The sequence below is a fragment of the Saccoglossus kowalevskii genome, chromosome 6, assembly GCF_978046115.1.
Source record: "Saccoglossus kowalevskii chromosome 6, keSacKowa6.1, whole genome shotgun sequence".
Lineage (NCBI taxonomy): Eukaryota > Metazoa > Hemichordata > Enteropneusta > Harrimaniidae > Saccoglossus > Saccoglossus kowalevskii.
Window position 1 is genome coordinate 10,624,187 of NC_140646.1, and position 16,288 is coordinate 10,640,474.

Genomic DNA, 16,288 nt, shown 5'->3' on the forward strand with positions numbered 1-16,288 from the left:
TGAGGCATTTATGAAGTCAGGTTCACATTTGGCTAATAGCCCATCCCTTCCAAATTACTCCAAATGTGACAAATTTGTCTAGTCACAAAAACCTGGTCTTTGAGCATTGTTTTACTTTTCTGAATTATCTGCAATCAAATTTATATAACACAGCATGGACAGTTTTTAAGTAAATTTTTATGATGAAATAAATTCCAACAAATAAGTAATTCAACATTGATATTTCATTTTCGCATTGCTTAGCCAGAATGCCTTCGGGAATTCCCAGAGAATTGTGACAGTACAACATTGCATTCTGATTGGTTAATATTAACAGACATGACTCATTAGGTCAAATGTCAAATGATGTTATTTCAGGTCAAATCAGGCAAGAAAACATCATGGCAAATTGCTTTGCATCAGGAGTTTACATACAAACGAAAATTTTCAATGAATATGAATGATTGTTTTCTCACAGACCGTAATAATTTTACACGTAAATGCTGATAGTACATGTATGTAACTAATATTGTAATAAAATGTATCTACCAACTAGTCTAAATCACGTCTGGCCACACACGGGTGAGATCTGGTTCTAGAATGATGAAAATGTAATAAATCTTTTTAGGCTTAAAAAGGGTGCCCCATTCAGACATGTTGAATCAGATCATAAAACAAATGCATATGTCAATATAATGTCTGATGTATGTGTGGAATTTGAGACTATTCTTTCCCAGCCTGTGAGAAATACTGTTGGCTATGGACAGATGCACATAGATGGACTTTGTCCAAATGGGCACAAACAAGCATCACTTTGTACCAGCACAATTACGATTAAAATGTATTGATCAATCATTTTATTGACTGATTACTTACCGACAGGTCTGTCTAATGTTTTCCAGTCTAAATATCCAGCATACATTCCTTGTTCTAATAAACCAACTACTGGGTCCGATTTCTGTTCTGTATATGCTTCAAACAGCTTGTCATCTAACTCTGAATAGGCAAGTTGTACACTCTGTAAGACATAAAAAAACCATGCATGTCTTTATACGTCATTAGGGCTAACCCACTTTTGACACTGGAATTTCCTGATGATTGTTCCATTTGACTATTTTAATGACTGAAAAGAAAAAAATTGGTCTGTCACCGTCTGGTTGACATTAGTACTCACCTTGCTTAATATCTCCCACCAAATGAGCTAATTGCCAAATATCCTCAATTTCCATGTACATTTCCTAATTAAAGTAAAAACAATCAGGATTGGACTTACTTTTTCAACTCTCTTCATATCAGGATAACCGTGTCTCACAAAATGTTCTTTTAGTCTTGGGATGACTTGATTAGCGACATAGTTGCAATTTCCCAACACTATCACCAATCTCTCTTCCTGCAAAGACGAATATCAAGATGTATATTGGTATTAGTGGTGAAACCAGCTTTTATCTAGGATAGGTGGTTGCAGAAACTACCTGTCCATCTGTTCTAAACAGACAGATTGTACCTGTGACAGATTGTTGCAAGAACTTTCATTCCTTGTAGTATGAGCATTGAATGTTATTTGCAAACCAGAAATCACAGATAAAAAACTTTAGCAGAATAGCATGGAACATATCAAATGTTGTGTAACAGTGAAGGTCAGGAAAATATGTTCATAATTTGTTTGAAATTAGAAACAAAAACTAGATTTGGTTATTCATATTTATTATTTACATTGTATTTTATTTATTGAATGTTGCTTTAAAAATAAAAAAAAAATGGTGGAAATTGTATTTCTTAGGATTCAATAAATTATTATTATTATATCAAATCAATTAATATTGTTTCAAAATTATATCAATAATTAATATATATATATATAAATATATATCAATATATCAATAAACATGTGATGTAGTCATAATAGTAAAATATAAAACACTAGAAACCTACCATGGATGGTAAATTATCTGTGCTCACTGACTCTATATAACCAACACTATCCCTGAAAACAAATAAAAATTACGCCATATTTCACATTTCAGGGTCAAAGCATAGATTTATTGATCGTACAGTGAAATTGAACTTGCATGGTTATCTAAATCATATGTAAGTTTGAGCAAAATCTGACAAATTTAAGTTATTACAAAGCAATAAAAATAGGATTATGATGTTTTCTCCATGTAGATAAGATGGGAAATCTGTTTTTACCATTGAGTAGAAAAATTAAACATTTTTAGTTTGGAATTATGATGTAATAGAGTATATGTTACAGATGTTTGCATGTACCAGAAAAGGAATATGATTGGTTGGTCACAATCTATCCTGTGAAATTGCCCAGAGTTGATTGGATAAGACACTGACAGGAAATAAATAATTACAATTCATTAATAAATATTCAAGGACCATTACTTACATGTGGTGGTCAGCCTCCACATCAGTTTTGAAAGTCAATTCATCCAAACATGTAGCAAATGACTATAACAGTAACAAATATAAATATTAATATCAATAATGAGTAACATAGGACATCACAAGAACATGTGACACTAAAGAGAAATTCACAAAATAGAGAAACAGAAAAACTATAAGAAATTCAGATATTTTACATTAAAACAGATCTTTCTTAATGTGTTGCATTCTTGGGGTACAAAGTACAGCCTATGTTAAACCAATGCAGATTTTGAATACACACTTCAATATGTCTAAATAATATGCATGTGTTTGGGAAAAATATTAACACCTTTGACACTTTACTTTAGATATATTTGTTTTTTTGAAAATAAAAAAATAGGAAAAAATGAAATAATGATCATGGACTATGCATGTTGCCATGGAAATAGGCTACATAAAACTCAGTGATTGCCAGCAGCGGGTTTGCTCAGTTTGCTGGACGAATAGATACAAGCATTTGATGTGCCGTGCACAAGGATGCAAGATGTGTTCCATACAAACTGGCCAGGTTATATGCAAATTGAAGCTCATGAATATTAATAGCAACTCACCAAAGCTGCACTACTTCTAATGCAAGCAATTTTGCTCGCAATTGTCATAAAAAACTTGTAAACACGTTACCCTGGACAGTACATGTACATCCAGTAAAATATTTTTACTGGATGCACATTTTTAGGTATTTTTGGATATTTAAAATATATTAATTCTCTATGGACTAGCAGGTGCTGATGAAAATGTTTGCAAAAATATGCGAGTTTATTATGAGAAAGATAAAAGTTCATGTTGGCATTTGAAACTATGGGATATTTGGGTAATACCTTCAACATCTCAGCTGAGAGTCTGCTGGCTTGCTTCTGAACAGCCACATCTTTGAACAACTATTACGCAAAAATAAAACATACATTAGAAGATATATATGTATGCAAGCTGAATTATTAAATGCAAGCAACAACAAGTTGCATTCATGTTATCCTGATCATAAATCAAGAAATCCGAGAATATCTAAGCATCCCAAACATACTACAACAAGCTGTAATTGCACAAATTCCACTGTACAATTTTGTTTTTGTTTGGGATGAACTATAAAAGTATGTCATCAAAATTGAAAACATTCCAGATTATTCATGTCACATTTGAACACTTTCTATTGTTAACGACAAAATGGCACCTCTATGAACATAGTATGAGAGAAATAAAATTCTCTAAAACACGAAATATTTTCTGTTCCAAGTGACATTTTTCATTATCTTATTAAATCAAATATAAAAAAGAAAACTATGTATAACAGTGAGGTTATCATGAGTGTACCACAAAGTATACTGAGGCAGTACCAGACTACATTAGCATACATGTACACTATGCATCAGTTGATAGGGATTGCTGTACTGCCTTTGTGCATATTTTTATGATAACTTCATACAATATAACAAGCAGGGAATGTTACAGTTGCTTTTCTTCATGTATTTTGATGTGCTAGACTAGTATACGATTGCCAGCGTACCAAATTTATACAAGAATTCAACAAAAAATCAATCATTAACAAAATGACTGCCACTTGACCATCTTTGATTGAATCATGACACAGATCAATTTTTATTCACAAACTAGATCCAGATAACAAATTTTGATCTAATTGGGCAACATGAATTTTAGATATAAACATTTTGTGTAAAAATTAACGTATGAATGGTACCTTGTTTTCAAATTCGCAAGACAAAATGTTTAATCAAAGAAAGCTTAGAAAGAACTCTTGTGTGCTGAGAGTATTGAAAACACATTAAAAATTAATTCAAAATTACCTGTACATGAGATATTGATAGAAAAGCTGAAAACTAATTATGTACATCAGGTAACTAATATGAACAGAACAGAACAAAAAAATTATGAATTATTATGCTAATTAGAGAATTAATATGAACAAATTTTAACCCAAAATTAATCAGGCCTGTCTATTGTCCTAGAGCATTTATGTACCAAATTTTATTCAAATGTGATGATCAGTAATTGAGATATCAGTGTTAATTAATTATGTTAATTAGGTGATTAATAAGCATACATATTTACCAAAAAGTAATTGGTTTCTGCATAGTTCTCTTTAAAAGTTTCATTAAAATCCAATTTGTGGTTCTTTATATATCAGTGGAACATTATGCAAATTAGGTAATTAATATCCAATTAAAACTAATTAGGTCTTTGCATAATCCTAGAAGATCTATGTAGCAAGTCTCATTGAAATATGATGATTACTACTTGATACATCAAAAGCTGAAAATTATTTAATTATGCAAATTAGCTAATTAATATATACTGATATTAGCCTAAAACTATCAGGTCTGTGCAGTGTCCTATGATGTCTATGTACCAAATTTCATTGAAATGTGATGATTACTACTTGAAATATCAGAAGCTGAAAATTAATTAATTATGCTAATTAGGTCATTAATATGTACTCGTATTACTCTAAAAACTATCAGGTCTCTGCACAGTCCTTAAGTAACTATGTACCAAGTGTCATTGAAATGTGATGATTACTACTTGAAATATCAAAAGCTGAAAATTAATTAATTATGCATATTAGGTAATTAATATGTACTCATATTACCTTAAAAACTATCAGGTCTGTGCAGTGTCCTATGACATCTATGTACCAAATGTCATTGAAATGTGATGATTACTACTTGATATATCAAAAGCTGAAAATTAATTAATTATGCAAATTAGCTAATTAATATATACTGATATTACCCAAAAAACTATCAGGTCTGTGCAGTGTCCTATGACATCTATGTACCAAGTGTCATTGAAATGTGATGATTACTACTTGAAATATCAAAAGCTGAAAATTAATTAATTATGCAAATTAGGTAATTAATATGTACTCATATTACCTTAAAAACTATCAGGTCTGTGCAGTGTCCTATGACATCTATGTACCAAATTTCATTGAAATGTGGTGATTACTACTTGAAATATCAAAGCTGAAAATTAATTAATTATGCTAATTAGGTAATTAATATCTACTGATATTACCCTAAAAACTTTCAGGTTTGTGCAGTGTCCTATGTCCTATGTCCTATGTACCAAGTTTTATTGAAATGTGATGATTAGTACTTGAAATATCAGTGGAAAAGCCGAAAATTGATTAATCATTATGCAAATTAGGTAATTAATATTGCACAGATTTTTACCCAAAACTAATCAAATCTGCGCGTTAGTTTGGAGCATCTGTGTGCCAAGTTTCATCAAAATCCAATGAGTGGTTCTTTAGATATCAGTGGAACAGTCATGAAACAGCTAAAAATCAGCTAATTATCATGCAAATTAGGTAATTAATATGCATGGATTTTTACCAAAACCTAATCAAATCTGCGCATTGGCCCAGAGCATCTATGCACCAAGTTTCATCAAAAACTGATGTATGGTTCTTGAGATATCAGTGGAACAGACGGACACACATACACACACACACACACACACACATACACACACACTAACTGCAAAGACTCCCTTTTTGTGCTTCGCACACGGGAGTCAAAAATTGTACATATTTACTTTCAGAGTACTGAGGATTCAACCTCACCCCACCCCACCCCACCCCACCCCACCCCACTACACCCCACCCACATTTTATCTCATGCACTAGATAAAGCAACCTGAGCAAACATACATTTTTACACAGCAACTACATAATTCTTGATAAATAATTTCCAAGAGAAATAATTCATATTAGACAACAAATTGATAACTAAACTTACATCAGACACACCAGACTTCCATTCTACAACAACTTCTTTCAACAACTGAAGTGTTTCCATGACAATGTTTTCAAACAGTAATGGCTTCACAAGGATTAAAAAGAAAACAAAAATAATTAATAAAAGCTCCTCCAGTCATCACAATATATTTATACATGGATAAATGGCAAATTGTAATACCTGTACAAAAAGTTGTTTACACCTACTGTCATTATGAAACTATATCAAACAGGATGTGGTGCGATGACCACTGTCATTTAACAATGTATTAAATTTGAAGGTGTTTGTTTGATTTTTCATTTGATTCTTGTTTGTTAGTGCACAATATTTGAAATCTACCATATCATATTTTGTATATATTATTTATTCATTTTTGATAATAAATTCCAGTATTCCCTTTACCTTCATCTAAACCATAAAATACAGTGAATAAAGTAGAATGACATGTTTAGTTGATCAGAAAACTTACCAGTGTTGTTATTCCACTGTTTTCTTCTAATTGTATACACCACAGTTCTCTATGGTGTAAAGCTTTAATGTCTAGAGAAATAACAAAAAAACAAATTAACATAATGTGATGAAAACCTCCATGGATAGCCAAAATGATTGAGTTATCTGTTTAACTGCATTTTTGTTAAATAATACTTAAGCCCATACATGTGTGTTATATAAGACATGGGCCCCATATTGTGTGTTATATGAAATAAGGCCCAGAAATGTGTGTTATATAGAAAACAAGCCATGCATGGCACAGTCCCTATTAGTTATCAAATTCAAGATATATAGTTTTGTTTATAGTAATATAGTTGGAACATGAACATGTCAGAGATATGGATCCAGAAGCTGATTCTTGATGATTTTTTAACATTAAAATGACTGATATTCAATATTCAACAATGTAAAAAGTTGTGAATTTAATTCACATTGTAGTGTGTTTTGCAAACAGTAAAATAAGTGAAAATTACAACCCAGCAAATAATTAAATCTTGAGAAGTGCACTCACCTTGTATAGCTTGTTGAAATAGTGACATCATGCAATGTGATCTCATTGCTAGTGTTAAATTCTGGATATATTCCAAAGATACTGCTGGTAATTCTAAACTGGCTAATAGACTATATAATGACCTGTAGGAGGAAAAAACGAAAAGAATAGCTTGACAAAAAGACCCAGTCTGAGATTACACAATTCCCTGCTGTTCATAGTTACTACGTTCACGTTACAGGATCTCGGCATGTGCTGAAATTTTTAATCCTTCATGTTTCGTACGCATATGATGATAATAATAATTGCTATATTGAAATTTCATCCATTTGCTGCTATGGTATTTATTACAAGTTGACCAGCATCCGGCCATATCTAGCTGCACTTCCCTCAATCATCTTGTAATACTTGTATGAATTCGTATACATTTGTATGTTCTCTTATGTTGATTTTGGCTCGTGTTGAGTATTCAGGCAGCAAATCTCGGGATGTGCTGAGACTCGGGACCGAAACTATAATGTGAATGCCACTATTATGTACATGTATTACAAAATGTAAGTGTTTGTTTCATTATTATTATTTTTGTACCATTGACATTGAATGTAAAATGTTTTCCCTTCTGATTTTGTTGTTGTTAAGAGGTAACCATACGTGCAGTGGTCCATAACGACATAACATTGGGACTACAACATTGGTCTGGTCAGCTACCATGATATTACTGGTGATTGGCCGTCATGCTATTGGTGATTTTGAACTTGATACCTACCAATATGTCTGGTCAGCAACCACTATGCAATGAGTGATCAGTTTTTATTATGTATATTCATGTCAATCATTGTCATTGTGTATTTACCTCCAGGATAACAATATAAAATGAGCCTGAGCTGTTTTGCAAAGAAAAATTTTAAGCACAGCTGACTTTCATAGCATTAAGGGTATTATAGTGAAAGCAAAAATTGTGGCCAATAATATTTCACATACTGAATTTCAATTTCAGCGAGTAATTACAATTCGGTGGGGTAGCCAGGCACTCCTGCTGTCTACAACTAATTTTACTAACCTTACGATTCTAACACAGTGTGGTAGCCATGCACTACCACTGTCCTGTTTATTATCTTCTTTCCATACACCAAACTTTTTTCTTTCATCATGTGGTAATTTTACCAATGTTTGTGGTAAGAATGCAGCTCTGACCAAGTATGCAAACTGCCTGCAAATCTCAGTTAACTTTTTCTGAAAAACAATTAATGAATGTTTTTATTTTCAAAATGTATTACCACATAAGAAATTTTTTTGATTATTATATAAAATATTAAACAGTCCACTAAACCATCAAATGTTTGTAGTGGTGAAAGGTGGGATCTAACACAAACCCCTTGTTTAACCCTTTGAATTCATTTGCAGGTATCCAATCCATTCAATAATCACATGCATTTGTTTTTAAAATTGTTACATAATTATCAGTGTAGACATCTGTCATCTGTCGTCAGAATTCCCAACAATTTGAGTCAACCATTTGTAACTGCCATACATACATTTTTTTCACTATAACCTAACACAATTTTGAGATACGATGTAAGGGTTTTACCATAAGAACATTTTTTGTGCGAAAAGTAGTTTGATGACCATACATTTTTTTCTGGATTTTGTAAGCAACAATATAAAATAAAAACTATATGGTAAATGTCAAAAATCCTGCCTTGGGTTTTAGCTTTTTCTCCACCAGACTTTCTCACCTAAATTTGTTTGCAGTATTCTATCCTAATTTTTAAGTCAACAGACAAAATTTGAGTCAATTTTCAGTTTTTACTCAAAAAAATTTGGTTGTTTTTTCCCCAATCTTCTGAAGGAAAAGTGCAGACTATAAACATGACTACTTTGTGAATTTGGATTAAAAGAGGTGATTGGTGGTGAAAAGGTAGTCTGAACTGTCAATCTTTGAATTCTTCTCACCAAATTATTGGTTAATTTTGCACATTTGTATGCAATTTTCAACTACTTTTATGCAACAACTTTTAATTTTGAACCAAATAAACATGATTTCCTATTGACTACAGGGAATGGTAACAATTTAAAATAGAAGGTAAGATGATAACACTTACTTTAAATAAATTTTCTTTCTTAGCATCTACTGATCTGTCCTTTTTACCACCCTGTTATCAACAAAAGAACAAACAACACTGAATACAAACTGTCTATTGCGGTGATCAGACACAACATTTGTATCAATATAGCTGTATTTAAAAAATGTGAGGATCAATATAAGTAATCGCTGTATCAATCTAAAATGGTTGGAGCTTGAGTCGAGATTGATATATTTGCTCTATTGGCAGTAAATCTCCAACACATAAGCCAACAATTGCAGTGATCTGATGCAAGATCTACAACATAATACTTGATATTGTATCTAGCAAATCCTTCTTATCAGTCAGTATACTTACAGTTGTGTACAATTCACCTTTACAATAAGCTGATCCAAGTTTCCAAAAGTCTGGTAAGTCCTCTTCTACTATCTCTACCAAATCTTCTAAAAACGTTACTTTATGTGGTGGGTTAAATTTATCTGCAAATGATAAATTGACTGTATGATTCATTTCTAGTTTTAAAGTGAAGTCTACACAACAATGCATGGCTTAGGTTATTGTGTCTACAACTCCATACAAGACAAAAGCTAATCTAAATACCAATTCAATTGAAATTAATCTAATTAACACCACTCATTAGAATGTAGAAAGATTCAGGGGCCGAATTAAAAACAAATACTTGGTTATCCAGTCAAAAAACAATTTAAACAAGCAGCCTGTCGGCTGAGATAGCTCCGCTGTTAGCAATGCACATGGCAATTAAAGAACAGAAAATTTCATTAGAAAATGAACAAATCTGAGAGAGGTCCACATGTAGTAACTATATATGTAATATCAAAGCAATTGGACTTGTGTTTTTTAACAAGAAGTCGAAAATATCACTTTTTACCAAAAATGACAAAAATATTCACCAAAATTAGAAAATTAAAGATATCATTACAAAATGAACAAATCTGAGAGAGGTCCACATGTAGTACCTATATATATAATATCAAAGCAATTGGACTTGCGGTTTTTAACAAGAAGTTGAAAATATCACTTTTTACCAAAAATGACAAAAATATTCACCAAAATTAGAGAATTAAAGATATCATTACAAAATGAACAAATCTGAGAGAGTTCCACATGTAGTACCTATATATGTAATATCAAAGCAATTGGACTTGCGGTTTTTAACAAGAAGTCGAAAATATCACTTTTTACCAAAAATTACAAAAATATTCACCAAAATTAGAGAATTAAAGATATCATTACAAAATGAACAAATCTGAGAGAGGTCCACATGTAGTACCTATATATGTAATATCAACGCAATTGGACTTGCAGTTTTTAACAAGAAGTTGAAAATATCACTTTTTACCAAAAATGACAAAAATATTCACCAAAATTAGAGAATTGAAGATATCATCATGAAATGAACAAATCTGAGAGAGGTCTACCCAAGGTACATATACACCAAGTATGAAAGCATTCAGGCTTGTAGTTTTCAAGAAGAAGTCGAAAAAGTAAAACATTGACATGGACGACGATGGACAATCACTCATATGATAAGCTCTGCTCGACAAAGTCGACAGCGGAGCTAAAAACAAGTTTTCTAGATGAAAATATAGCAGTCAATACAGCTTAAGAATTAACTTTTTGACCATTGTCCCTTTAAAGTCAAATTCCCCAAAAAGTGACTTTAAACAACAGTCAAAGTCATATTAGGACCACATTTACATTCTTGTAGTCAGGATTATACTTTCAGACTAAAAAGTTTGCAATTTACGCAATAAACTAATTACCAATGTCAGCATCCTTTATTTCATGTTTTTGTCATATTACCTCACACCCTGCATATGGAAGTGTGCATGGAATCATGGGAAGAAACAGTGTGCATTGTGATAACTGGTGATTGAAAGGTCATACTTGTTTTCAACTCTGGAAGGACAGTGGGTTCTACAAGGTGTAGGTGTAATCATGCCTATAAATTGGAAAGACTCAGGACAGTTTGGGTCGATCATTTCAACTTGGTGTCCTTCATTTCAACTTGCTTTCCTGTGTGTTCTGCTATGACATTGTGTGACAAGTGATACAGGCTACAACCATCATTCTGTGAGACTTGCATGAACTGCTCTGCGATCTCCTGCTTTCAGCGATGCCCTCCAGAATACCAGCGTTCCTCTGCAAGCAAGACTCCTGTATTTCTTCGTTGTTGTGTTGCAGAAGCCATTGACTGTCGTCCATTATTACATCCTGGAACTGCAATCCCCTATTTTAGTGACTTTATTCATTGTATTTGTCTGTGCTTTATTTCTTGTAATTATTTTGAGAGGTATTAAAGGCAGGAGCTTTAACTCGATATTTTGGTGTATGTGTATCTCATTTCCAGTACTATTGTCTTGTCTACCCCATACTAGCAGAGAAAGAACCCCCTGTCCAGTGTGAGTTCTGTGGGTGGCCCTCTCAATTGCGATAAGCAGGCCTTACACTGCGACAACCAGGCAAAGTGTAATACTCACCACTATCAAAACTACTATGATGAGATGTTTTTACACGCCCTTGTTTTGTGATTCCCTCCCAATTTTTATCCCCATCTTCTTTTTCTGAAAACGAAACAGAAATCTTAACACGATCCTAAATGGCCTAAGCACATGCAAATAATAGTAATATGTTCACAAAGAACAGCAGAGAAAACCAAATGATATGGGTCTCTGTTTGTATAATGATATGATATTTTATATAATAATACAATCGCTATTGTGATTGTATCTCCTTTGGGATATTGATGTGAAACATAATAAAGTAGGAAACGAAATAAACTCAATGGTATACCTAATTGTAGATTATCTTCTTTACACTGTGACAGTAAACCCATTAACCACTTGTGCTGATTAAGAAGACAATCCCAGGCTGGGTCACCGCTGGAAACTAGACTTGTCAAACATCTATGGAACAAACAAACCGTAGAATTATGTACCGTAATGTATGTAATTATGTTAATTCGATCTGCTGTACACCTAGCAGCCCAAAACAGTAAAGCTAAAAAAACATACACACAGGCAATTTTCAGTCTTAATGGTTGTATTTTGCAAAAACAAACTGATGTAATCCCATCTGGCTCACATAAAACTTACATAATACATGCCTATCCGCAGACCACCCACCCACAAATAATCCCATCTCAGTCACCTGTAACACATACACCCACCTACCTACTCAAACATCACCCTCCTACAATTATAAAGCCAGACCACCCTCCTACAATTAAGCCCACTAGTTCAATTACCTTAAACCAACATGCCAGACCACCATCCACAATTAAACCCACCATCTCAGTCACCTACATTGAAACCCACTATCTCAGTCACCTACATTGAAACCCACTATCTCAGTCTCCTACATTGAAACCCACTATCTCAGTCACCTACATTGAAACCCACTATCTCAGTCACCTACATTGAAACCCACTATCTCAGTCACCTACATTGAAACCCACTATCTCAGTCACCTACATTGAAACCCACTATCTCAGTCACCTACATTGAAACCCACTATCTCAGTCACCTACATTGAAACCCACTATCTCAGTCACCTACATTGAAACCCACTATCTCAGTCACCTACATTGAAACCCACTATCTCAGTCACCTACATTGAAACCCACTATCTCAGTCACCTACATTGAAATCCACTATCTCAGTCACCTACATGGAAACCCACTATCTCAGTCACCTATATTGAAACCCACTATCTCAGTCACCTACATTGAAACCCACTATCTCAGTCACCTACATTGAAACCCACTATCTCAGTCACCTAAACCCATTTACCCACACACCAGACCACCCACCATCTCAGTCACTTTAAATCCACCCACATATCAAACATCTTCCCACAAGCCAACCATTTCAGTCATCTAAACATACACGCCCACATACCAGAATTCCACACACAATTGAGCCCACAATCTCAGCCATCTTAAACCCACCTACACCAGACTACCTATACACACAAGCCCACTATCTCAGCCATCTTAAACCCACCTACACCAGACCACCTATACACACAAGACTATTATCTCAGTCACCTAAACCTACATACCTGATAAGGTCCTTCTGTTGATCTAATGTAGATGGCAGTATCATCAATTCCTCTAATAATTGTTTTCTCAGTCCATCAATCCGACTTTCAACTTCTTTATAAACTGTATTCAGAATTACATTTTGAATAATTAGGTTTCCAAATATAGTTATGAGAGTTGACATTATGAGTTAAAAAGAGTATAAGATAATATATAGAATGAATCAGACTAGGGGTTACCCCTTTACATGTGAATTTTATACTGAGACGTATAAACTAGTATCACATAACAGAGTTTTAATTCCCCTGGTTGCTATAATCATTAATGCATTTACAACAGAGTGAGTGGGGAGTTTAATTGTTTTTAAGTTAGGAAGATGTCTTGCCTGCAGTAAGTGAAAGGTAACATAAAAGTTTCCCAGAATATGAATGAGAATAACAAATTGCCTGCTGATGTCATTTTCAATTCAGCTACATATTCTTGTTTCTGTGGACAATGTGTTAACATACAACTGTACTTACCTTTTTTAAATACTTCCACTTCGGTGTCAGCAAATAATGATTTAGCTCTTTCATAATCAGTCACAACAATCTCATAGTCGCCCTATACACAATGTAATAAAAAGAAGATTGAATCTATAATCACAAAAACAAAACAATGTGCACCAGCAATTGAAATAATCCCAAACAATGCTGAGAAACTGATGTACAGAGACATTAAGATATTGGATAGCACTATAGGTTGTGATGGAAATAGAATCCGGTGACTGAACTCAAATATTCGCACAGTACAAACAAATTTTCATTTGCATTTTTGCCCATTACCAGTATATTTTATTAGATTATTACTACAAACAGAATGAAGATGTATGTAATAATAATAATACATGTATGTAATAAAGTTATTTTGAGAACACCGAAAAGTATGCACTCAGGCAGTAAGGAATTGCTTTGATCTGTTACGCAATTGTTATACTGCATTCATGCATACTTTGCAGTATTCGCGTGATAACCTGATAATGTGCTCATTTTAAAAGATGAAGCCAACAATATCAAATCAAAACAATTTTACCTTTTGTATATTACGTTCCATATTGATCGGTAAGTTAAAGAGAAACTTAAACCTGTTAAGTACATTAAGTGCATTCCTAGTGGAATCTGCTTTGTCTTTACGATTCAATACATCTTCAAACAACTTGCCAGCTTTGTGGTTACACTCTGTGGGTATACATACAAAAATTCAGTTAGCATGGGATATATGTGCTTTGATCTCAGGTCATCACGTAACCTGATTAAGCGCTTTGATCTCAGATCATCACATACCTGATTATGCGCTTTGATCTCAGATCATCAGGTACCTGATTATGCGATTTGATCTCATGTCATCACATACCTGATTATGCACTTTGATCTCAGGTCATCAGGTACCTGATAATGTGCTTTAATCTCACATCATCACATACCTGACTATTTGCTTTGATCTCAGATCATCACATACCTGATTATGCGCTTTGATCTCAGGTCATCAGATACCTGATTATGCGCTTTGATCTCAGGTCATCAGATACCTGATTATGCACTTTGATCTCAGGTCATCAGATACCTGATTATGCGCATTGATCTCAGGGCATCACATACCTGATTATGCGCTTTGATCTCAAGTCATCAGGTACCTGATTATGCGCTTTGATCTCAGGTCATCACATACCTGATTATACGCTTTGATCTCAGGTTATCAGGTACCTGATTATACGCTTTGATCTCAGGTCATCACATACCTGATTATGCGCTTTGATCTCAGGTCATCACATACTTGATTATGCGCTTTGATCTCAGGGCATCACATACCTGATTATGCGCTTTGATCTCAGGTCATCAGGTACCTGATTATGCGCTTTGATCTCACGTCATCAGGTACCTGATTATGCGCTTTGATCTCACGTCATCACATACCTGATTATGCGCTTTGATCTCATGTCATCACATACCTGATTATGCACTTTGATCTCAGGTTATCAGGTACCTGATTATGCGCTTTGATCTCAGGTCATCACATACCTGATTATACGCTTTGATCTCAGGTCATCAGGTACCTGATTATACGCTTTGATCTCAGGTCATCACATACCTGATTATGCACTTTGATCTCAGGTCATCACATACCTGATTATGCGCTTTGATCTCAGGTCATCACATACTTGATTATGCGCTTTGATCTCAGGGCATCACATACCTGATTATGCGCTTTGATCACAGGTCATCAGGTACCTGATTATGCGCTTTGATCTCACGTCATCACATACCTGATTATGCACTTTGATCTCAGGTCATCACATACCTGATTATGCGCTTTGATCTCAGGTCATCACATACTTGATTATGCGCTTTGATCTCAGGGCATCACATACCTGATTATGCACTTTGATCTCAGGTTATCAGGTACCTGATTATGTGCTTTAATCTCACGCCATCATATACCTGACTATTTGCTTTGATCTCAGATCATCACATACGTGATTATGCGCTTTGATCTCAGGTCATCAGATACCTGATTATGCGCTTTGATCTCAGGTCATCAGATACCTGATTATGCACTTTGATCTCAGGTCATCAGATACCTGATTATGCGCATTGATCTCAGGGCATCACATACCTGATTATGCGCTTTGATCTCAAGTCATCAGGTACCTGATTATGCACTTTGATCTCAGGTCATCACATACCTGATTATACGCTTTGATCACAGGTCATCAGGTACCTGATTATACGCTTTGATCTCAGGTCATCACATACCTGATTATGCGCTTTGATCTCAGGGCATCACATACCTGATTATGCACTTTGATCTCAGGTCATCACATACCTGATTATGCGCTTTGATCTCAGGTCATCACATACCTGATTATGCGCTTTGATCTCAGGGCATCACATACTTGATTATGCGCTTTGATCTCAGGGCATCACATACCTGATTATGCGCTTTGATCTCAGGT

The 16,288-nt window shown here is 34.1% G+C and overlaps 1 protein-coding gene across 3 annotated transcripts in view; it reads right to left on the bottom strand.

The window, feature by feature from the left end:
• Positions 1 to 16,288, bottom strand: part of LOC102800942 (exocyst complex component 2-like) — a 52,927-nt gene that overhangs the window by 2,498 nt on the left and 34,141 nt on the right. For all 3 annotated transcript variants that reach the window (XM_085500038.1, XM_085500036.1, XM_085500035.1), the window contains exons 9-24: positions 14,368 to 14,513; positions 13,818 to 13,899; positions 13,317 to 13,419; positions 12,048 to 12,160; positions 11,735 to 11,818; positions 9,591 to 9,712; positions 9,252 to 9,302; positions 8,210 to 8,382; positions 7,171 to 7,292; positions 6,637 to 6,707; positions 6,168 to 6,251; positions 3,231 to 3,290; positions 2,375 to 2,436; positions 1,912 to 1,963; positions 1,253 to 1,369; positions 856 to 997 (exon numbers count right to left, since the gene is read on the bottom strand). In XM_085500038.1, the coding sequence (XP_085356164.1) occupies positions 856 to 997; positions 1,253 to 1,369; positions 1,912 to 1,963; positions 2,375 to 2,436; positions 3,231 to 3,290; positions 6,168 to 6,251; positions 6,637 to 6,707; positions 7,171 to 7,292; positions 8,210 to 8,382; positions 9,252 to 9,302; positions 9,591 to 9,712; positions 11,735 to 11,818; positions 12,048 to 12,160; positions 13,317 to 13,419; positions 13,818 to 13,899; positions 14,368 to 14,513 (1,584 nt within the window). The remainder of the gene's footprint in view (positions 1 to 855; positions 998 to 1,252; positions 1,370 to 1,911; positions 1,964 to 2,374; positions 2,437 to 3,230; positions 3,291 to 6,167; positions 6,252 to 6,636; positions 6,708 to 7,170; positions 7,293 to 8,209; positions 8,383 to 9,251; positions 9,303 to 9,590; positions 9,713 to 11,734; positions 11,819 to 12,047; positions 12,161 to 13,316; positions 13,420 to 13,817; positions 13,900 to 14,367; positions 14,514 to 16,288) is intronic.